Here is a 23,281-nt window from a genome sequence, read left to right on the forward strand (position 1 = left end):
AGTACTACATCTGGGCAATAAAAATGAAAAAAGCATATACAGAATGGGAGGAATAGGGCTAAACAACAGCACATGTGAAAAAGACTTGGGTATACTAATAGATCACAGACTAAATATGAGTCAACAGTGTGATGCAGCAGCAAAAAAGGCAAATGCAATTCTAGGATGTATTACAGTCTAGATCACGTGAAGTCATTATCCACCTCTACTCCTCTTTGGTCAGACCTCATCTGGAATACTGTGTCCAGTTTTGGGCGCCACATTTTAAAAAAGACATCAACAAACTGGAGCAAGTTTAGAGAAGAGCGACCAGAATGGTGACCGGTCTGCAAACCCTGTCTTATGAGGAAAGGTTGCAGGATTTGGGAATGTTTAGTTTGCAAAAGAGAAGAATGAGAGGAGACTTAATAGCTGTCTACAAATATCTCAAGGGCTGTCACATTGTAGAAGGATCAACTTTATTCTCATTTGCACGAGGAAAGACTAGAAGCAATGGGATGAAACTGAATGGGAGGAGACACAGATTAGATATTAGAAAAAACTTTTTGATGGTTAGAGTGATCAATGAGTGGAACAAGCTGCCACGAGAGGTGGTGAGTTCTCCTCCAATAGAAGTCTTCAAACAGAGGCTGGACAGACATCTGTCTGGGATGATTTAGCGAATCCTGCTTTGAGTAGGGTGTTGGACCAGATGGCCCAGGAGGTTCCTTCCAACTCTACGATTGGAGGTTCAGTGGTGAGATCCACAGCTCTATCTGGTCTATTATTCCTTTCAATAGCACTGCCGCGGCGTGAGGTTTGTCTCCTAGACAAATTAGCTTCAGCAGAGCCTGTTGCCGTTTCAGAACCCGTTGAAGCTTCGCTGAAGCAGTGCTGCAGAGCTTCCAGCTTCTGGCTGATACAGACGATGTGCTTTGAGATGGCACATCGGAGATGGAGGATGAAGAGGAGCAGGAGGGGGTGCAGGAACAGGTGGAGGAAACACTGATAGAAGTAGGGCCCGCAATCCTCGGCGTTTGTAGCACATCTGCTGTGCCTGTGTGGAACTCAGCCCCGTCCGCCAAAATGTTCACCCAGTGTGCAGTCAGTGAAATGTAGAGTCCCGGCCACAAGCTCTTGTCCACATGTCAGTGATTAAGTGGACAATACCAGTAACCGCGTTGGTAAGGGCACGGGTGATGTTCCTGGAAACGAGCTGGTACAAGGCGTGACACCACAACGGGAGGAATAGTAGTAACTGGAGACCGAGAACTGAGGGACCAAATTTGTACACCTGTAGCAGGACAATTTTTTTTTTTTTTTTTTTATTTATAACCAACGAAATTTCACACAAACCAAGTTCTAAAGTATACATGACAATAGTCAATTTTTTAACAACCAAATTTCTACACCTCTAGCAGGCCAATTTTGATTTTTATTTCAAACCAACCAAATTTAACACATAGCAGGTTCTACATTATATAATATGACAGTCAATTATTGGACCAAAAATATTTTGTAAACTGTACCAGGCCAAGCATTTTTTTTTAAATTTTTTTAACTCACCGTTAGTTTACACAAAGCATGTTAAACTGTATGGATCACTAACTGAATCCCGAAAAAAAGTTTGAATTTTTTTGCAGTTTTAGATAGCACTGTAAAGTAACAATAATCGGGTTAAACTCTATGGATGACTATTTGAATTCAGAACTTTTTTTTATCCCAAATATTTTGAAAGTGTAGTTTACTCCTACACTGAAATGTTTTGCAGAAAGTGCAAAGCCAGGATACAAGGAGGGTAATACAGTAATCCTCTTCAGGTGTCTGCTTGTTCTTCTTCCTCGGGAGGCTGGGGGGACTGTCTCCACCTGCTTCCTGGAGCCCGATTCCCAGGTGCCTGGGATGTAAGTGACCTGGCTTTCGGTAGTGACAAAGCCCCGATATATAGAAATGGGCATCAGCCCCCTTTGTCACCTGCACCACCGCCGGTTCCTGCACTGGAGGTGGGGAACCCCAAGGAGTACAATCTCTAGTGTAGCCAATCCCAGGCCTTTTCATTCTTCAAGAAGGGTTCATCCTGCTCCCTTCCTTCTCGAATCACACCCACCAAATACCAGTGATGTTGACCCTCTATTTTGAGGAACGTGACCCTGGTTACAGCCGTCAGTTCTTGCTGCCTTGTTTAGTCTTTACTACCCGCTGGTTGATCGAGATGTGATGACAGGTCCCAAACTTTTCTATGGACTCCCATCTCTTGGTAGTACATAAAGACCTCCCCCATGATGCCAACCGTCGGAACCTTGTGGCTTGCAGGCCCAGATAGCTTTTCTCCAGCCATGGTCCTGGCTTGCCTCCTTGTCTTTTCCGAGCAGCCTAGGCCCCGCAGTCTGTTCACCAGTTCTTGGATACTGCCTATCCTGTCTGCAGTCTGCAAGAACCCCAGAAGTAAAAGGATGCAGCCTGGGTTGAGGCCTTAGTGGTTACGGACGACAGCCTCCTGCCACCTCCGCTGTCGTGCCAGCTTCCTCTGGCTCCTACATTCCTCCAATCACTCCATTAGGATTCTTGCATGATTCGACCATCCTTATCATCCACTAAGCATGTTACACCATATAATTGAATTGTTATACTAATTGAATCCAGAAAAAATGTTAACGCTTTTTTGGCTTTATGCCACAGAAATGTACCCCAAAGCATGGAATACTCTATGGATGAGTAAGTGAATCTAGAAAAAATTTTGACCACTTTTTTGGAGTGTTATATAACACCAAAATGTAACAGAAAGCATGTAATACTCTATCCAACACAATATAGTCAATTTTTTCACACAACAATAAAATAAAAGAATGTGGTCAACTTCTGCAGCTATATATTTGCGAATGGACTGCAAAGCCCTAATCCCTGCCTATAAAATGTATTCAGACACTCTCCTTGCTCCAGCAACAATCTCACCTTCCCTAGGCTAAATGCAGAATGTATCTGATACAAACAGAAAAGCACAAGATTAGCGCTTAGAAGAGCAGCTAGTATGATGGTTCAGCACCAGCATCAACACTACTAGCCTCTGATTCGTTATACTGTGCACAAACAGTACTCTTCCTCAAAAACCAAGTGTCACAGACCTGTGCAACGGCATCAGTGTGCTGAGCATTGCAGCGACTTTCCTTTTATAACCCCTGATCATGTCATATGGCCAGCCAATCACAGTAATGCCACAACCAAGATGGCTATGGCATTATAGTGACTTGCAGGCACTCTCCTCATTTTTATTGGATGTGTAACAGGTGCCAATCATGTGGGGCGGTGATTCGAGTTTGAAATCGTGCACCGGCTAATGCTCGCCGAGTAAAGAGCACATCCGAACACCCAGATACTAGAGCGATAGCCGAGTATCACCCAGCATGCTCACTCATCCCAAGCTGTATTTAAAAGGTTTTCTTTCTCCAAGCATAACACTTGTCATTTAAACCAAAACTTCTATTTTGGTCTCATGTGTCCACAAAACCTTGTTCTTGTAGTCTTCTGGCTTGTCCAGGTGATCTTTACCAAACTGTAGATGGGAGCAATGTTCTTTTTGGAGAGCAGTAGCTTTCTTATTGTAATCCTGCCATGCCCTCCATTGCTGTTCTGTGTCCTCCTGATCACCCATCTAATGGTCTTTACTGAAGAATTGCAGCCTAAAAGCCCAAACCTTCCACATGGAAACATGGTCAGGTGACTTGACTACGCAAGAAAACAAGACATGGAATAAAGAAACATGGCAGCAGGTGCTCTGGACTGAGAAGTCAGATTGTGAAATATTTGTCTGAAGATCTGCAGGAGCAGTGGAGCAGGTGGAGGTCCTGCAAATTTGTGGCGGCATTTAAGCAAATGGAATTCGGGATTTGGACAGGATTTATGATGTCCTGAATGCGGAGAAATCCCAGCAGATACTTCTCCATCAGGTAATACCAGCAAGAGGCATCTGATTGACTCCAAATTTATTCTGCAGCCGGATTACGACTCCCAACATCCAGCCAATGTCATTAAGAACCGGGAATCCTGGGAGTGGTGATGTGACCTCGGAGCCCTGATCTCACATCATCCCATCTGTCTGGGATCACATGAAGAGACAGAAAGATCTGCAAAAACCTCATACACAGAAGATCTGGGCTTAGTCCTCCAAGATGTTTGGCACAATCTCCTGCTGATATCCACCATAACCTGTGTACAAGTGACAAGGAGAAGAGATGGAAGTAATGGGCGCTCACTAGATACTGATGATGGAGGCGATAGGCAGTCACCAAATACTGATGATGGAGGCAATGAGTGGTAACCAGATACTGATGATGGAGGCAATGAGTGGTAACCTGATACTGATGATGGAGGCTATGGGCGATCACCAGATACTGATGATGGAGGCAATGAGTGGTAACCAGATACTGATGATGGAGGCTATGGGCGATCACCAGATACTGATGATGGAGGCGACAGGTGGTCACCAAATACTGATGATGGAGGCAACGAGTGGTCACCAAATACTGATGATGGAGGCAATGAGTGGTAACCAGATACTGATGATGGAGGCAACAGGTGGTCACCAGATACTGATGATGGAGGCAACGAGTGGTCACCAAATACTGATGATGGAGGCAATGAGTGGTAACCAGATACTGATGATGGAGGCAACAGGTGGTCACCAGATACTGATGATGGAGGCAACAGGTGGTCACCAGATACTGATGATGGAGGAGACAGGCAGTCACCAGATACTGATGATGGAGGCAATGAGTGGTAACCAGATACTGATGATGGAGGCTATGGGCGATCACCAGATACTGATGATGGAGGCTATGGGCGATCACCAGATACTGATGATGGAGGCTATGGGCGATCACCAGATACTGATGATGGAGGTGACGGGCAGGGGGTACCAGGAGGAATCTGATGTGTAACACGCGTATCTTTACTCCTTGTTTGCTTATTTCGCTCTTTCCTGGTTTCGCTGTCTTCACTCTGAATCTACAATGCGCAGATCCCAATAAAAAACAAGGTAGAGAAATTGCACAGACAGAGGTTTGCACACTTTTGCCCAGTACATACATTTGGACACAGACACTATACACACATACTACTTTTACACACGTCTCTGTGACAGGGACTCTCCGCATGATCCACTGCAGCCACTGAGCTCTCGGCCCGTAGGAGCGGTGTACAATACACCAGGATTGGCAGGGATTTCTCCATGCTCTTCCCCTGATGTTGTGGATTGGACCCTCAGCTGCTGCTTACCCCATCTTCACTGCCACCGCTCGTCTTGTAGTGTGAGCTCTGGGGCCGCAGGTGTCCTCACCTCCTGTGTTAGGAATGTACCACACATTACTAGCGTGGACTCATACGGCAGATTGACGCCGTCATTTCTGACACTTTTCTATAGATTTGAGTGATGATTGCAGGAAATAAAGAGCTTCACAGAGAAACAATCACATTCAGTCGGAAGAAAATCTACAGCATGTGCACATCCCTGCGTCACCCGCAGATGGAGCAGGTTGTATGTCTTGTGGTTCTTAATTAAATGCAGAAAACATTATACTACGACTCCTAACGGGCACACTGCATTCCTCACCTTCTACTGCCTCCTTCACAAAAACATAATCAAACAGGTGCATGAAATATCAGTGCCATCAGTGTTTGGTCAGATTTTACGATCCGTGTTTGGTCAGTTTGTACGATCAGTGTTTGGTCAGTTTTTACGAGCAGTGTTTGGTCAGTTTTTGCGAGCAGTGTTTGGTCAGATTTTACGATCCGTGTTTGGTCAGATTTTACGATCAGTGTTTGGTCAGTTTTTGCAAGCAGTGTTTGGTCAGATTTTACGATCAGTGTTTGGTCAGTTTTTACGATCCGTGTTTGGTCAGTTTTTACGATCAGTGTTTGGTCAGTTTTTACGATCCGTGTTTGGTCAGTTTTTACGATCCGTGTTTGGTCAGTTTTTACGAGCAGTGTTTGGTCAGATTGTACGATCCGTGTTTGGTCAGTTTTTACGAGCAGTGTTTGGTCAGTTTTTACGATCCGTGTTTGGTCAGTTTTTACGATCCGTGTTTGGTCAGTTTTTACAAGCATTGTTTGGTCAGATTGTACGAGCAGTGTTTGGTCAGATTGTACGAGCAGTGTTTGGTCAGATTTTACGAGCAGTGTTTGGTCAGTTTTTACGAGCAGTGTTTGGTCAGATTTTACGAGCAGTGTTTGGTCAGATTTTACGAGCAGTGTTTGGTCAGATTTTACGAGCAGTGTTTGGTCAGATTTTACGAGCAGTGTTTGGTCAGATTTTACGAGCAGTGTTTGGTCAGATTTTACGAGCAGTGTTTGGTCAGATTTTACGAGCAGTGTTTGGTCAGTTTTTATGAGCAGTGTTTGGTCAGATTTTACGAGCAGTGTTTGGTCAGATTTTACGAGCAGTGTTTGGTCAGTCTCCTACTCTTTGCAATGTTAATCACAGACTGTGCACCGATTATACGCTGACACCATCGGTGCGCTCAGTGCTGTACGTGCTTTCATGGATCCGTGGACTCGTACTGGCACATTTCATCAGTGACATGTGTCCATGAGTTCTGCACAGGTACACGGTGCATGACAAACTATGTCACTGTGAACAGCACTGTCGATGTTACATGTATGAAGGACGTGTGAATGAGGCCTAACAGACACCGCAGGGCTCGGCTCACACAGACGCCACACGGCTGTGGGTTTCTGCACAGATGCAGCAGAGCTAAGTTTGGGCTCTGCACACAGTGCACCATGACACGTGGACGCGGAGAAGATGAGGCGCTCGCAGACAATCACTTTGTAGAAGTGATCAGGGTGCACTCGGCGCAGAGCCAGCATCTTCTCCACATTCCTGCAGGAATCAAGTGCATGTTAAGTATCAGCGCTGATTATTTAATCAGACGAGGCAGCGTCGCCGCCCGTCATCATCTGGGTGGCAGATAATATTTTCCTCATAAAATAATTGTGCACCTGTCGTGATGGAAGTTGCTCACATAAATGTGAAGTCGAAGGGTCCACGCCCCTCCTCCACCATGAATGGGAGCCATGCCCACCGTAGACCTGTGACTTTACCCAGCAGGGGGCGCACTGAGCACTTTTCACTACGCAGTAATCCGGAATATGATAATCCGGCACCCATCGGTTCCCAGCCATGACTGAAACCCAAGGCAGGAGATCCCAGCAGCCCGGGCACCTGCTGTGCCGACCTCTGCAGCCACCACCCTGCTCGTACTGCCACAACTGTACAGCTCCCACCATGACAGCAAGACACGGGGGCTCCTGTGCGGGGCCACGACACCACAAGGCTGGCACTGGAAGCTTCTGCAACCTTCTCATACATCTTGTGCTACAATCCATCATCATTTTCAAGATCTCTCTAATTAGTTTTTTTTTCTTTTTTACAGCTGAGGGTTTGTAACAATGTATGAGCGCAGGTAATCTGCTGTAAGACAGTTTAATAAACCTTCAGCTGTGATCAGGGTGATGAGATCTGCAGGGTGATGAGATCTGCAGGGTGATGAGATCGGCAGGATCTGCAGGGGGATGAGATCTGCAGGGTGATGAGATTGGCAGGATCTGCAGGGGGATGAGATCTGCAGGGTGATGAGATCGGCAGGATCTGCAGGGGGATGAGATCGGCATGGTGATGAGATCGGCAGGATCTGCAGGGTGATGAGATCTGCAGGATCGGGGCCCAGCACTGACCATACAGCAGATGGGATAATGCATCCAGAGCTGGGCCGCACCGCGGGAGTGGGCCGCCGGTACGAGGAGCGGAGGCCATCACTAGAGCATAGCCCCGATCCTGCTGATAGTGACAGGATATATATATATATATATATATATACACGGTATGTACTTAGTATTTGTACCCTGAGGAGACATAAAACCGGTCGCCCTCCCATGGAACCTCCGATATATTAATACAGCAGAAAAAAACATTTGCAAACATGGCTGTCAGCAGAATTTGCATACCGAAGTGTTTATGGCAGACGGAAATGATCCACAATACTGGAGCTAACTACATTATTTTTTATGCTAATTACAGCTGCAGCTAATTTGCATGCTAATTTTTCACTACAAAAAAACTCTTTAAGCCGGAGTAAAGCAAGACAGCTGCATCCAAGTCAAAGGGCTCCGTACCCTGCGAGAAACACAATTTTCAACCCCATGTCTAGAGAGAAAAAAATCAATGTGATCAAAGGCGGCCTCAACTCTGAGTACAGGAAGAATCTGTGCGGATGACAGCGGACTGACAACGACCCACCAAACCCAGCGGACTGCCAACAACCCACCAAAACCAGCGGACTGCCAACGACCCACCAAACCCAGCGGACTGCCAACGACAAGTCAAATCCAGCGGACTGCCAACGACCCAGCGACTGCAAACGACCCACCAAACCCAGCAGACTGCCAAAGACAAGTCAAATCCAGCAACTGCCAACGACAGGTCAAATCCAGCGGACTGCCAACGACCCACCAAACCCAGCGGACTGCCAACGACCCAGCGACTGCAAACGACCCACCAAACCCAGCGGACTGCCAACTACCCACCAAATCCAGCGGACTGCCAACGACAAGTCAAATCCAGCAACTGCCAACGACCCAGCGACTGTAAACGACCCACCAAATCCAGCGGACTGCCAACGACAAGTCAAATCCAGCAACTACCAATGACCCAGCGACTGTAAACGACCCACCAAACCCCGCGGACTGCCAACGACAAGTCAAATCCAGCAGACTGCCAACCACCCAGCGACTGCAAACGACCCACCAAACCCAGCGGACTGCCAACGACCCACCAAACCCAGCGGACTGACATCGACCCGCCAAACCCAACCCAGCGGACTGCCAACGACCCACAAAACCCAGCGACTGCCAACGACAAGTCAAACCCAGCGGACTGCCAACGACCCACCAAACCCAGCAGACTGCCAACGACCCAGCAGACTGTCAACGACCCACCAAACCCAGCAGACTGCCAATGACAAGTCAAATCAAGCAGACTGCCAACGACCCACCAAACCCAGCAACTGCCAACGACCCACCAAACCCAGCAGACTGCCAACGACAAGTCAAATCCAGGGGACTGACAACGACCCACCAAACCCAGCAACTGCCAACGACCCACCAAACCCAGCAGACTGCCAACGACAAGTCAAATCCAGCAGACTGCCAACGACCCACCAAACCCAGCAGACTGCCAACGACCCACCAAACCCAGCAGACTGTCAACGACCCACCAAACCCAGCAGACTGCCAATGACAAGTCAAATCCAGCAGACTGCCAACGACCCACCAAACCCAGCAACTGCCAACGACCCACCAAACCCAGCAGACTGCCAACGACAAGTCAAATCCAGGGGACTGACAACGACCCACCAAACCCAGCAACTGCCAACGACCCACCAAACCCAGCAGACTGCCAACGACAAGTCAAATCCAGCAGACTGCCAACGACCCACCAAACCCAGCGACTGCAAACGACCCACCAAAACCAGCGGACTGCCAACGACCTACCAAAACCAGCGGACTGCCAACGACCCACCAAACCCACGGACTGCCGACAAGTCAAATCCAGCAACTGCCAACGACAAGTCAAATCCAGCAGACTGCCAACGACCCAGCAACTGCAAACGACCCACCAAACCCAGCGGACTGCCAACGACAAGTCAAATCCAGCAGACTGCCAACAACTCAGCGACTGCAAACGACCCACCAAACTCAGTGGACTGCCAATGACCCGCCAAACATCAGTCTCTAGTCCGTACACACAATAGTCAACTACAGGAACCAGAAAAGTGCAAATAACTATCAGAAGTGGCTTCATATAATTGCCACAAAATGGGACTCCCCACTTGCACAGGAAAAAAAAAAGTCCATTCAGGAAAATAATTATGACCCAAGAGGGGGATCCACGGTCCACTCCTCCAGCAGACGGGACACTAAGCGGCTGTAAAGACTGAAGTCACAAACGACATTTAATCGCGGTCCACAGAAGAGACTTATCTACACTCGGCCGGTCGGTGGGGGTCTTTTTGTGGTGTGTTTATTCGCGCTCCACAGAACTCACATATCTACACTCGGCCGGTCGGTGGGGGTCTTTTTGTGGTGTGTTTAGTCGCGCTCCACAGAACTCACATATCTACACTCGGCCGGTCAGTGGGGGTCTTTTTGTGGTGTGTTTAGTGACGCTCCACATAACTCACATATCTACACTCGGCCGGTCGGTGGGGGTCTTTTTGTGGTGTGTTTAGTCGCGTTCCACAGAACTCACATATCTACACTCGGCCGGTCGGTGGGGGTCTTTTTGTGGTGTGTTTAGTCGCGCTCCACAGAACTCACATATCTACACTCGGCCGGTCGGTGGGGGTCTTTTTGTGGTGTGTTTAGTCGCGTTCCACAGAACTCACATATCTACACTCGGCCGGTCGGTGGGGGTCTTTTTGTGGTGTGTTTAGTCGCGCTCCACAGAACTCACATATCTACACTCGGCCGGTCAGTGGGGATCTTTTTGTGGTGTGTTTAGTCGCGCTCCACAGAACTCACATATCTACACTCGGCCGGTCGGTGGGGGTCTTTTTGTGGTGTGTTTAGTCGCGTTCCACAGAACTCACATATCTACACTCGGCCGGTCGGTGGGGGTCTTTTTGTGGTGTGTTTAGTCGCGTTCCACAGAACTCACATATCTACACTCGGCCGGTCGGTGGGGGTCTTTTTGTGGTGTGTTTAGTCGCGCTCCACAGAACTCACATATCTACACTCGGCCGGTCGGTGGGGGTCTTTTTGTGGTGTGTTTAGTCGCGTTCCACAGAACTCACATATCTACACTCGGCCGGTCGGTGGGGGTCTTTTTGTGGTGTGTTTAGTCGCGCTCCACAGAACTCACATATCTACACTCGGCCGGTCAGTGGGGATCTTTTTGTGGTGTGTTTAGTCGCGCTCCACAGAACTCACATATCTACACTCGGCCGGTCGGTGGGGGTCTTTTTGTGGTGTGTTTAGTCGCGTTCCACAGAACTCACATATCTACACTCGGCCGGTCGGTGGGGGTCTTTTTGTGGTGTGTTTATTCGCGCTCCACAGAACTCACATATCTACACTCGGCCGGTCGGTGGGGGTCTTTTTGTGGTGTGTTTAGTCGCGCTCCACAGAACTCACATATCTACACTCGGCCGGTCAGTGGGGGTCTTTTTGTGGTGTGTTTAGTGACGCTCCACATAACTCACATATCTACACTCGGCCGGTCGGTGGGGGTCTTTTTGTGGTGTGTTTAGTCACGCTCCACAGAACTCACATATCTACACTCGGCCGGTCAGTGGGGATCTTTTTGTGGTGTGTTTAGTCGCGCTCCACAGAACTCACATATCTACACTCGGCCGGTCGGTGGGGGTCTTTTTGTGGTGTGTTTAGTCGCGTTCCACAGAACTCACATATCTACACTCGGCCGGTCGGTGGGGGTCTTTTTGTGGTGTGTTTAGTCGCGCTCCACAGAACTCACATATCTACACTCGGCCGGTCAGTGGGGATCTTTTTGTGGTGTGTTTAGTCGCGCTCCACAGAACTCACATATCTACACTCGGCCGGTCGGTGGGGGTCTTTTTGTGGTGTGTTTAGTCGCGTTCCACAGAACTCACATATCTACACTCGGCCGGTCGGTGGGGGTCTTTTTGTGGTGTGTTTAGTCGCGTTCCACAGAACTCACATATCTACACTCGGCCGGTCGGTGGGGGTCTTTTTGTGGTGTGTTTAGTCGCGCTCCACAGAACTCACATATCTACACTCGGCCGGTCGGTGGGGGTCTTTTTGTGGTGTGTTTAGTCGCGCTCCACAGAACTCACATATCTACACTCGGCCGGTCGGTGGGGGTCTTTTTGTGGTGTGTTTAGTCGCGCTCCACAGAACTCACATATCTACACTCGGCCGGTCGGTGGGGGTCTTTTTGTGGTGTGTTTAGTCGCGTTCCACAGAACTCACATATCTACACTCGGCCGGTCGGTGGGGGTCTTTTTGTGGTGTGTTTAGTCGCGCTCCACAGAACTCACATATCTACACTCGGCCGGTCGGTGGGGGTCTTTTTGTGGTGTGTTTAGTCGCGTTCCACAGAACTCACATATCTACACTCGGCCGGTCGGTGGGGGTCTTTTTGTGGTGTGTTTAGTCGCGCTCCACAGAACTCACATATCTACACTCGGCCGGTCGGTGGGGGTCTTTTTGTGGTGTGTTTAGTCGCGCTCCACAGAACTCACATATCTACACTCGGCCGGTCGGTGGGGGTCTTTTTGTGGTGCTTATTTTTCTCATACCTTAATTATTTTATTAACTTAACATTAAAAAATGTTTATAAGGGCATTTAGAATAGAAAAGTATAAAAATTGAGAGGCTCAAGAACTGATAATGGTGTAATGGCAAGTCTCTGTGGAGACGACACAGGCAACAGAAAATCAGAATAGGTTGAAAAAAAAACCCTAAAAATTCTACAAAACCTCATCCACAGTGTGGGCAAAAAAAAATCTGTGGATTTGTAACCTGCAGCGCGTCAATTTATGCTGCAAATGTCTCTGCGCAGTACTCTCCATGAAATCACACTGAAAACTTGCAGCTAAAAGCTCAGCTTTCCCTGCTGAGCTCTGCACAATCCGGATTTCCTCTGCGGATCTTGGGGCAGACTCTTACATTTACCGCTGCAGTGGATTCTGTGTGAAGATCCCGGTAGATTCTCACCTGCGAAGCTTTATCCTCTCGTAAAGGTCTCCATATAAATGGCATACAGTAATTTAGAAGAATTGAACACAATGTCCCCCGATTCCTCCGCAGCCTGTAACAGCTGCTCTTCCAGTGAGCAGAGGTGTTAGAAAACGCTTGAAAGACTTCATTTCTCTTGGGAAGAAAATAACTTTGCTGTTGAAATGTTCAGTGTTTGAGCATTTTTTCTTCTTCAAATTTTGAAAAACGCTTGATGGGAAAAGAAGGGGTACACGTTGTTTCTGTCAAGCGACTCCTGATGGCAATGGCCAAGCAAAGGCTGAACGAAGCGTTTCAGGAACAAAAAAAACATACCCAAATGGTGTGAAAGATCTAAGAAAACTCTAAATTCCTGTAAAACCTCCCCAAAAAGGAGCGATTCCTGAAGCTGTGACGTCCTCAATGTGCACAGCGCCCTATCTGCAGGCTCCAGCCCTCCGCTGCTCACTTCCTGCTCTGCTTATCACCCCATGGCTAAGATGACGGTCACACGCTCACCTCCGCGTACATCCGAATCTTTCATGTTACAGCCCTGCTCCTCTTACCTTTAATCTCTCCCAGAAGCTCACTTGTGTTTAGTCGCTCCATCTTCTCCTTCCAGTCTTTAGAGAGAAGCTTCTCCATACAGGTGGAGTCTGCGGAGAGACGGGGACAGCGTGGTTACTACGTTACATCCATATCCTCTTATTACAAAGTTATCTATGGCAGAATATCACAGGCAGCACAAGCGGACTCACTGGACGCTCCTCAGTCTCCTCCATAGCACAGAGAAATCCATGTATTGCTGAGGACCAGCAGCTGATGAATCACAAAGCATACAGCCACCAAGACCCACGGTGTCCACCCGGTGCTGAGCATCCACAACCAAGAGTGGCCACAATTCAGTCCTGAAGATCAACAGTCTTGTCACATGCGTCAGCAGTCCCCTCCTAAATAGCCACAATCCCACCCTGAGTGTCAGCAGTCCCCTCCTAAATATCCACAATCCCACCCTGAGCGTCAGCAGTCCCATCCTAAATATCCACAATCCCACCCTGAGCGTCAGCAGTCCCCTCCTAAATAGCCACAATCGCACCCTGAGCGTCAGCAGTCCACTCCTAAATATCCACAATCCCACCCTGAGCGTCAGCAGTCCCCATCCTAAATATCCACAATCCCACCCTGAGCGTCAGCAGTCCCATCCTAAATAGCCACAATCCCACCCTGAGCGTCAGCAGTCCCCTCCTAAATAGCCACAATCCCACCCTGAGCGTCAGCAGTCCCCTCCTAAATAGCCACAATCCCACCCTGAGCGTCAACAGTACCCTCCTAAATAACCAGAATCCCACCCTGAGCGTCAGCAGTCCCATCCTAAATAACCAGAATCTCACCCTGAGCGTCAGCAGTCCCCAATATCCACAATCCCCCTGTATCAGTGAGAGTAGACTGTCTGAGAGGTCAGTGGGGTAATAAGCTGCAGACTAGCACGGCGCGTCTTCTGCTCGGCTTCTATCTCACACAATGATAATTCATTCTAGGTCTTGAAGAGAAGCGCCAGTCTATAAATTAAAACAGTTTAAAGAGATACCGCCCCATAAATGGCAGATAATTGCTGCCAGACTGGCGCTGGTGATGCATCTGCCCTGATGTTGCAGCCGCTACACTGAGGGGGGCTCATATGGGGCTATGGGTCTGGGGGTTTATCAACTGTCATCTCAACCTGAGCCATCGCACTATAAATCTGCAGAGCTACAAGCAGAGGTCATGTACAAAGTGCGGGGTCAGCCAGCACCTGAGCTCTGGGGTGGGGGTCCCTTTATGGACAATTATTACCCAGAGCCCTCAGTCAGCCGAGGAATGACTGGAATCCAATGCTGGTGCTAGAACCTGATAAGAGGGGAACGTATAGGGATTAGTACGGACATTCCTCTCCTAATAGAAGACAGGCTCATCCCCACTCACCTGAACAGGCCAAGGGCCACAATCTGAGCACCAGGGGGCCCCCAGCAGGTGAGAGAAAGAAGGGAGCATCAACAGCTCCAAAAGAAGATACACAGGTGACCCTGGAAGGGGTCCAATCCCAAATGTACAGGCATCAGTCCCATGAAGGCTGGAGCCTGAAAGAGTCTACGTTATAGATAAGAGTCCAAAGAGTGCAGCAAAGTAACAGAAATCAGGCGATGATAGTCCAGTGTCACCGACAGGCGCCACCGCCAGGAGTCACCGCCAGGCACCACCAACAGGAGTCACCGCCAGGCACCACCGACAGGAGTCACCGACAGGCACCACCAACAGGAGTCACCGCCAGGAGTCACCGCCAGGAGTCACCGACAGGCACCACCAACAGGAGTCACCGCCAGGAGTCACCGACAGGCACCACCAACAGGAGTCACCGCCAGGAGTCACCGCCAGGAGTCACCACCAGGAGTCACCGCCAGGCACCACCGACAGGAGTCACCACCAGGAGTCACCGCCAGGCACCACCGACAGGAGTCACCGACAGGCACCACCGACAGGAGTCACTGAACGGCGCCACTGGAGGGAGTCACGGAACGGCACCACAGGAGGGAGTCCACCGCCAGGCACCACTGTCAGGAGTCACTGAACGGCGCCACTGGAGGGAGTCACTGAACGGCGCCACTGGAGGGATTCACTGAACGGCGCAACTGGAGGGAGTCACTGAACGGCGCCACTGGAGGGAGTCACTGAACGGCGCCACGGGAGGGAGTCACAGACAGGCACCACTGAAAGTCACAAATGACAAGAGTCATAGACAGGCACTAAAGCATACAACACATGGCTGCTACACAACGGTCTTTACATCTGCAGCTCGGAGCCTGCTTTGCCTGCCAATGTATGAGAAATTGAATGCTGGTCTGCCATATTCTCGTAAACTTTTTGTACCCTTGAAATTATTTTAAAAAATGAAGTATTTCTCCCAGTAAATTATTGCAGCTACACACATTTTCTTATATGCATGTGTATTTCCTTTGTGTGTACTGAAACAACACAAAAAACAGAAAAAAATGCAAATTGGACATAATTTCACGCAAAACCCCAAAAATGGGCGAAATAAAATTGTTTGCACCCCCTTTGGAATAAATAACTGCAATCATTCACTTCATATAACCATCCCCAAGCTTCTTATAACTCTCAAGTGGAATTTTGGGTGACTCTTCTTTTGCAAACTGATCCAGGTCTCTCATATGTGAAGTCTCCTCCCAACAGCAATTTTAAAATCGCTCCTCAGGTGATCAAATAGGGTTTAGATCCGGACTCATTACTAGCGCTCCAGAACTCTCCAGTGCTTTGTTTCCATTTCTGGCGGCTTCTTGAAGTATGTTTAGGATATTGTCCCTCTAGAAGACCCATGACCTTGGACTCAAACCCAGCTTTTCTGACAGTAGGCACTACATTTCCAAAAAATCCTTTGGTAATCTTCAGATTTCATGATGCCTTGCACACAGTCAAGGCACCCAGTGCCGGAGGCAGCGAAACAAACCCAGACTATCTAGGACCCTCCACCATATCTGAATGTAGGTACTGTGTTCCTTTCTTTAAGGGTCTCATCACGTTTTTGGTAAACAGTAGAATGTGTTTTACCAAAAAGCTCTATCTTGGTCTCATCTGTCCACAAGACACTTTCCCAGAAGGATTTTGGCTTACTCACATCCATTTTGGCAAACTGCAATGTAGCATTTTTATGTCCCTATGTTGGCAGCAGTGGGGTCCTCCTGGGTCTCCCGCCATAGCGCTTCATTTCATTTATGTGTGGACGAATAGTTCGTGCTGACTGATTTCACCTGAGCCTGCAGGACAGCTTGGATTTCTTTGGCACTTGATTGGGGCTGCTTATCCACCCTCCGGACTATCCGGCGTTACAACCTTTCAATTTTTCTCTACCGTCCACATCCAGGGAGATTAGCTACAGTGCTACAGGTTGTAAACTTCCTGATTATGTTGTACACCATGGAAAAAGGAACATCACGATCTCTGGAGATGGACTTGTAACCTGGAAATTGTTGATATTGTTAGCAATTTTGGTTCTCCGGTCCTCAGACAGTTCTCGTCTCTTCTTTCTGTTCTCCATGCTTAATGTGGCACACACAGACACACAATGCAAAGACCGAGGCAACTTCTCCCCTCTTTATCTGGTTTCAGGTGTGATTTTCATATTACCTACACCTGTTACTTGCCGCAGGTGAGTGTGAACGAGCATCACATGCTGGAAACAAAGTTGTTTACCAACAATTTGGGGATTTTGTGAGGAAATTGTCTAATTTGCCTTTTAGTTTCCATTATGGAGAGTTCACATAAATGTGGACAGACTTTTTTGTATCTTATACTACATGTGTCTTATAAGGGATCTGGTCTAGATAAATCAACCTGATCATAAAGAAACCTGCGGTGACTCCATGTGATCATCCAGTGACTAGTGGATAAATATCCATACGGCTTCACCTAGACGTACCAGATGATCCCTGCAGAGACATCTCTTACCAGTCATCTAAGGAGGGTACAGTCTCGAGTCTCTGCTCGTCACAGGAAATCTACAAACTCCTAAAACTCACAATTTATAGAATATTTATCTAAGATCAACAAAGAGGAGCGAGGCCGTTCTCTTACACGTCGCATCTGTCTGCAGGATATCGCAGCCTCATTAGCTGCAAAATGACATTGTAATGCTTGGGACGGTGTAACCTGTCAGAAGATCAGTGTCCGGCGACCCTTACATCCTGCGTCCTCACATGAAAAAAAAAAAGATTTTCCATTTGCTTAAATAATCTCATTAGTGCCTATGAAATGTGCTGGGGACAGAATTCTCGCCGTTCGCATGTTTTGTCTGAGTGCAGGATTTTTTTTCTTTCTACAGTGGAAACACATAAAAAGAAAACGTAAACGGGAAAGTATAGCCGGCGAACATCAAAGCGCCAAATGTCAACCCTTATTATTTCAAATCAGCTTTGACTTTTAAAGACTTAATAAACTGCCACAGTGTGCGGAGCCCTATTTATATCAATGAAAATAATGATCGCTGCCTCGTGGCTGCTCTGCTTAATGAGTCAACTATTCCTCTAGTAGCGGGATGTGATGTTTGGAGAAAGAACCTCACAAATGAGATCACGTGCCCTGTCCCCAATGTTGCCGCCATTTGTTACTCCAATTTTCATTATCCATAAAACCTTTACATTTTGCACAAGATTTTCAGGTGATCAGTAACGGGGCTCATAGAAAGGGAGAATCATGAGAATGTCGCAGCACAAGGCTAGACTTGTCCAGAGGTAAAACGTTCCTGAGCCCTATCGCTAATCTCTGATCACCCCCAATATGATGTCACCAGTGTAACCCTGAGCCCTACCGCTAATCTCTGATCACCCCCAATATGATGTCACCAGTGTAACCCTGAGCCCTACAGCTAATCTCTGATCACCCCCAATATGATGTCACCAGTGTAACCCTGAGCCCTAATGCTAATCTCTGATCACCCCCAATATGATGTCACCAGTGTAACCCTGAGCCCTACAGCTAATCTCTGATCACCCCCAATATGATGTCACCAGTGTAACCCTGAGCCCTACAGCTAATCTCTGATCACCCCCAATATGATGTCACCAGTGTAACCCTGAGCCCTACCGCTAATCTCTGATCACCCCCAATATGATGTCACCAGTGTAACCCTGAGCCCTACAGCTAATCTCTGATCACCCCCAATATGATGTCACCAGTGTAACCCTGAGCCCTATCGCTAATCTCTGATCACCCCCAATATGATGTCACCAGTGTAACCCTGAGCCCTACCGCTAATCTCTGATCACCCCCAATATGATGTCACCAGTGTAACCCTGAGCCCTACAGCTAATCTCTGATCACCCCCAATATGATGTCACCAGTGTAACCCTGAGCCCTACCGCTAATCTCTGATCACCCCCAATATGATGTCACCAGTGTAACCCTGAGCCCTAATGCTAATCTCTGATCACCCCCAATATGATGTCACCAGTGTAACCCTGAGCCCTACAGCTAATCTCTGATCACCCCCAATATGATGTCACCAGAGTAACCCTGAACACTACAGCTAATCTCTGATCACCCCCAATATGATGTCACCAGTGTAACCCTGAGCCCTACCGCTAATCTCTGATCACCCCCAATATGATGTCACCAGTGTAACCCTGAGCCCTACAGCTAATCTCTGATCACCCCCAATATGATGTCACCAGAGTAACCCTGAACACTACAGCTAATCTCTGATCACCCCCAATATGATGTCACCAGTGTAACCCTGAGCCCTACCGCTAATCTCTGATCACCCCCAATATGATGTCACCAGTGTAACCCTGAGCCCTACAGCTAATCTCTGATCACCCCCAATATGATGTCACCAGAGTAACCCTGAACACTACAGCTAATCTCTGATCACCCCCAATATGATGTCACCGGTGTAACCCTGAGCTCTACAGCGAATCTCTGATCACCCCCTATATGATGTCACCAGTGTAACCCTGAGCCCTATCGCTAATCTCTGATCACCCCCAATATGATGTCACCAGTGTAACCCTGAGCCCTATCGCTAATCTCTGATCACCCCCAATATGATGTCACCGGTGTAATCCTGAGCCCTACAGCTAATCTCTGATCACTCCCAATATGATGTCACTGGTGTAACCCTGAGCCCTACAGCTAATCTCTGATCACCCCCAATAGGATGTCACCAGTGTAACCCTGAGCCCTATCGCTAATCTCTGATCACCCCCAATAGGATGTCACCGATGTAACCCTGAGCCCTACAGCCAATCTCTGATCACCCCCAATATGATGTCACCAGTGCAACCCTGAGCCCTACAGCTAATCTCTGATCACCCCAATATGATGTCACCAGTGTAACCCTGAGCCCTACAGCTAATCTCTGATCACCCCCAATGAGGAGGGGGATGCAGCTGCAGGAGGAGCTCGGTATGAGGTCCATTGTGATAGGTGCTGCAGGGACAAGTCTTGTTCCATCCTGAATATATGAGCGATGAACTGCTAGAGTGAGAGGGCAGGAGAGGCAGCTGATTGGCATACGATCCATTTCTACTAGCCCACCGGTGGCACTATGTGGCCGCCTATCTTTGCTTACTGATCGGCGATCATCTAGTGTCTGGTTTACACCCGCTGACTGCGCTTCAGATGAGCACCGATTGATCTGTAACAGCACCATTGTTCCCGTCAGCACATACTGGTTACACAGGACAATGCAATGCTGATGCCGATCGTTAGCCGATTAGACTGCACAATTATTGTGACACACAAGTTCTCATAGGAGATGCCCATGCAATGTAAATGCAGCTCCATGGCGCAGAGAACAGTAACCTGCCCCCAGCACAGTCATAGAGATGATGATCATTCACAGACACCCCCAGAGGCTAAAGACCCATCATTTTCAGACACAGTAGCAGCACATGAATGGATTCCTTGTCATTCTATATGTCCCGACCTCTGGGTTATAGTGGCCCAATAACTGGCTGCTGTGATATCTCGGATTTACTGGGGTACAGCAATGTCTGCGGTGGGGTCTGAGGTGATGCGTTCTCCTTCCCTCATACTTTATACTGCAGCTCTGCTAGGTTAGTCTAGTATGTAGCAGAATCTGATAGGACGGCAGAACGCTACTAATCTACCAGTAAATCATCATGCTAATGATGCGGAAGTCTCCAATATGGAGGACAGACACGTCTACTCCTAGTCTTAGTATACTTGTACAACGCTGATTAATATGCAAGGCTCTTAACATATCAGGTGGTGCCCCCTGCGTCCACAGCACCACACCGAATGGTGCTCTCCCTCCCAGTGTACAGAGGGAAGGCGCCAGAATTTTATGTGTGCCTGCCGTATCAGGTACATAAATATTTAATTCATTTTTCAAATTGTCTAATTAGAATAAATTGCCATTTAATAAGTTATGGCAAGTTATGTGAATATCAGATGCAGGCGCGCGTCGAGGCAACCGCCACTTACGCTGCCGCTATTAACTGCCCTGATACAACCGCTGATTCCAGACTGGAGTTACGTATCACCGGATAATGAACCTGTGATGCTCGCAGCGCAGAGGATCGGTCATCCTCAAGTTCTCCTACAGAATCACATGCAATTTTTATTGCATTTTTTGAGAACAGCTATGGCCAAAATCAACAATGAAGTCACTGGACAAGGTCTTCAAATCGAGGAACAATTCACTGGTGTCGAAGACACGGCTCGTACATAGTCTGGTCTCTGTGGTGAGATACGGATGCAAAACCTGGACAATATAAAAACAAGACAGAAGAAAATTTGACGCCTTGGAAATGTCTTGCTGGAGAAGGATGTCATCAATACCACGGATGGCAACTGGCAAGGAGGACACATCAAGCCAGACAAGTCACTGGATGCAAGGATCACCGAGCCACGACTTTTAGACACATCATGCGAAGAGAGCAATCACTGGAAAAGGACATGATGGTGGAGAGAATCATAGAATGTTACAGTTGGAAGGGACGTCCTAGGTCCATGTCCAACCCCCTGCTCAATGCAGGATTCACTAAATCATCCAAGACAGATGTCTGTCCATCTCTGTTTGAGGGCTTCCATTGAAGGAGAACTCACCACCTCGCGTCGCCGCCTGTTCCACTCATTGATCACCCTCACTGTCGAAAAGTTTTTTTCTAATATCTAATCTGTATCTTCTCCCTTTCAGCTTCATCCCATTGCTTCTCTTGTTTCCATGTTCAAATGAGAATAATGATGATCCTTCTACAATGTGACAGCCCTTGAGATATTTGTAGACAGCTATTAAGTGTCCTCTCAGTCTTCTCTTTCTTGCAAGCTAAACATTCCCAGATCCTTTAACCGATCCTGATAGGACATACTTTGAAGTACGCTCACCATCCTGGTAGCTTTTCTCTGAACTTCCCTGAACCGAATCAAGCAACACTTGATTCGGCCGCCCCCCTCACGCAGAGCAAAACTTTAACATTCAACAGCAGCCCTGGCTGACCAGCCTGACCAAAGAACTGAGACGGATTTCCAGGGCCGCTGAGCGGAGATGGAAGAGAACCCACTCTACTGAGCACTTCAGCGCATACAAGCAGTCCCTTGCCAGCTTTAGGTCCACGCTCTCTGCCGCAAAACAAACTTACTTCGCATCTCTCATATCCTCCCTGTCTCACAACCCTAAACAACTGTTCAACACTTTCAATTCTCTACTCCGTTCCACAGCACCTTCTCCCCCTCCTCTCATTTCTGCCGAAGACTTTGCCTCCTTCTTTAAGCACCAAGAATTGTGGAAACCACAGTAAAAAATTGCGACCATAGATCCATAATAATAAAATTACTTCTCTTTATTGAATTGTAAATAGGACAGGACAAAAAATGGGGAACTGTGCAAGGAACAATCAAAAAGTGCAATAGTATAAGTGCTCATACAAGCAGGACCCGCCCCAGTCAGCCTGAACCATCATATACCAAGATAGATGCATATATTTCCTGTGTTAATGCTCCATATGAGGAGCATTATATATCTTGCATAAAGAGGGAAACAATGCCCATCAACTATCACACAGGATAAATCTGTGCACTATCACAAAAGAAGGTAACTAGAGGGGTTAACAAATAAACAATACTACCCTCGGGCCATATAAACCATATCTTACATATATAGAAAGACGGAGGATGGTGCAGCAAACAATGCCCGAATTGCACCGGCAGGCAATTACCCGCCCTAAGAAAATAAGGACCCAAACCGTTACCTTAATGAGGCTCCAGGATGACCGGGCGGACCGCTTGGGGTACGAGCGGTCCGCCCGGTCATCCTGGAGCCTCATTAAGGTAACGGTTTGGGTCCTTATTTTCTTAGGGCGGGTAATTGCCTGCCGGTGCAATTCGGGCATTGTTTGCTGCACCATCCTCCGTCTTTCTATATATGTAAGATATGGTTTATATGGCCCGAGGGTAGTATTGTTTATTTGTTAACCCCTCTAGTTACCTTCTTTTGTGATAGTGCACAGATTTATCCTGTGTGATAGTTGATGGGCATTGTTTCCCTCTTTATGCAAGATATATAATGCTCCTCATATGGAGCATTAACACAGGAAATATATGCATCTATCTTGGTATATGATGGTTCAGGCTGACTGGGGCGGGTCCTGCTTGTATGAGCACTTATACTATTGCACTTTTTGATTGTTCCTTGCACAGTTCCCCATTTTTTGTCCTGTCCTATTTACAATTCAATAAAGAGAAGTAATTTTATTATTATGGATCTATGGTCGCAATTTTTTACTGTGGTTTCCACAATTCTTGGTGTATACATCAGCGATTGATTCTATTTTGTCCAAACAGAGTGACACCTATGAGGAATGATATATAAATTTAGGATGCGGCTCTGTACCGTTGCTATTATAAATTATCCTTCTTTAAGCAGAAGATCGACACGATCAGACAAAACTTTGGCCCGCAGCCCCCAATGCCCCTCCTATCCGCTCAGCCCTGTTCTGCAAAAGCCAGTTTCTCCACCATGACAGAAGATCAGCTCTCCACC

The 23,281-nt window shown here is 47.7% G+C and overlaps 1 protein-coding gene across 6 annotated transcripts in view; it reads right to left on the reverse strand.

Moving 5' to 3' along the window:
- The window catches only part of SOX6 (SRY-box transcription factor 6), a 650,335-nt gene that overhangs the window by 266,991 nt on the left and 360,063 nt on the right, over positions 1-23,281 (reverse strand). For all 6 annotated transcript variants that reach the window (XM_073550751.1, XM_073550747.1, XM_073550750.1 and 3 more), the window contains one exon: positions 13,293-13,382. In XM_073550751.1, coding sequence (XP_073406852.1) covers positions 13,293-13,382 — 90 coding nt within the window. The remainder of the gene's footprint in view (positions 1-13,292; positions 13,383-23,281) is intronic.

Source organism: Dendrobates tinctorius, unplaced genomic scaffold (assembly GCF_039654945.1).
Source record: "Dendrobates tinctorius isolate UK_male_01 unplaced genomic scaffold, ASM3965494v1 ptg000168l, whole genome shotgun sequence".
Lineage (NCBI taxonomy): Eukaryota > Metazoa > Chordata > Amphibia > Anura > Dendrobatidae > Dendrobates > Dendrobates tinctorius.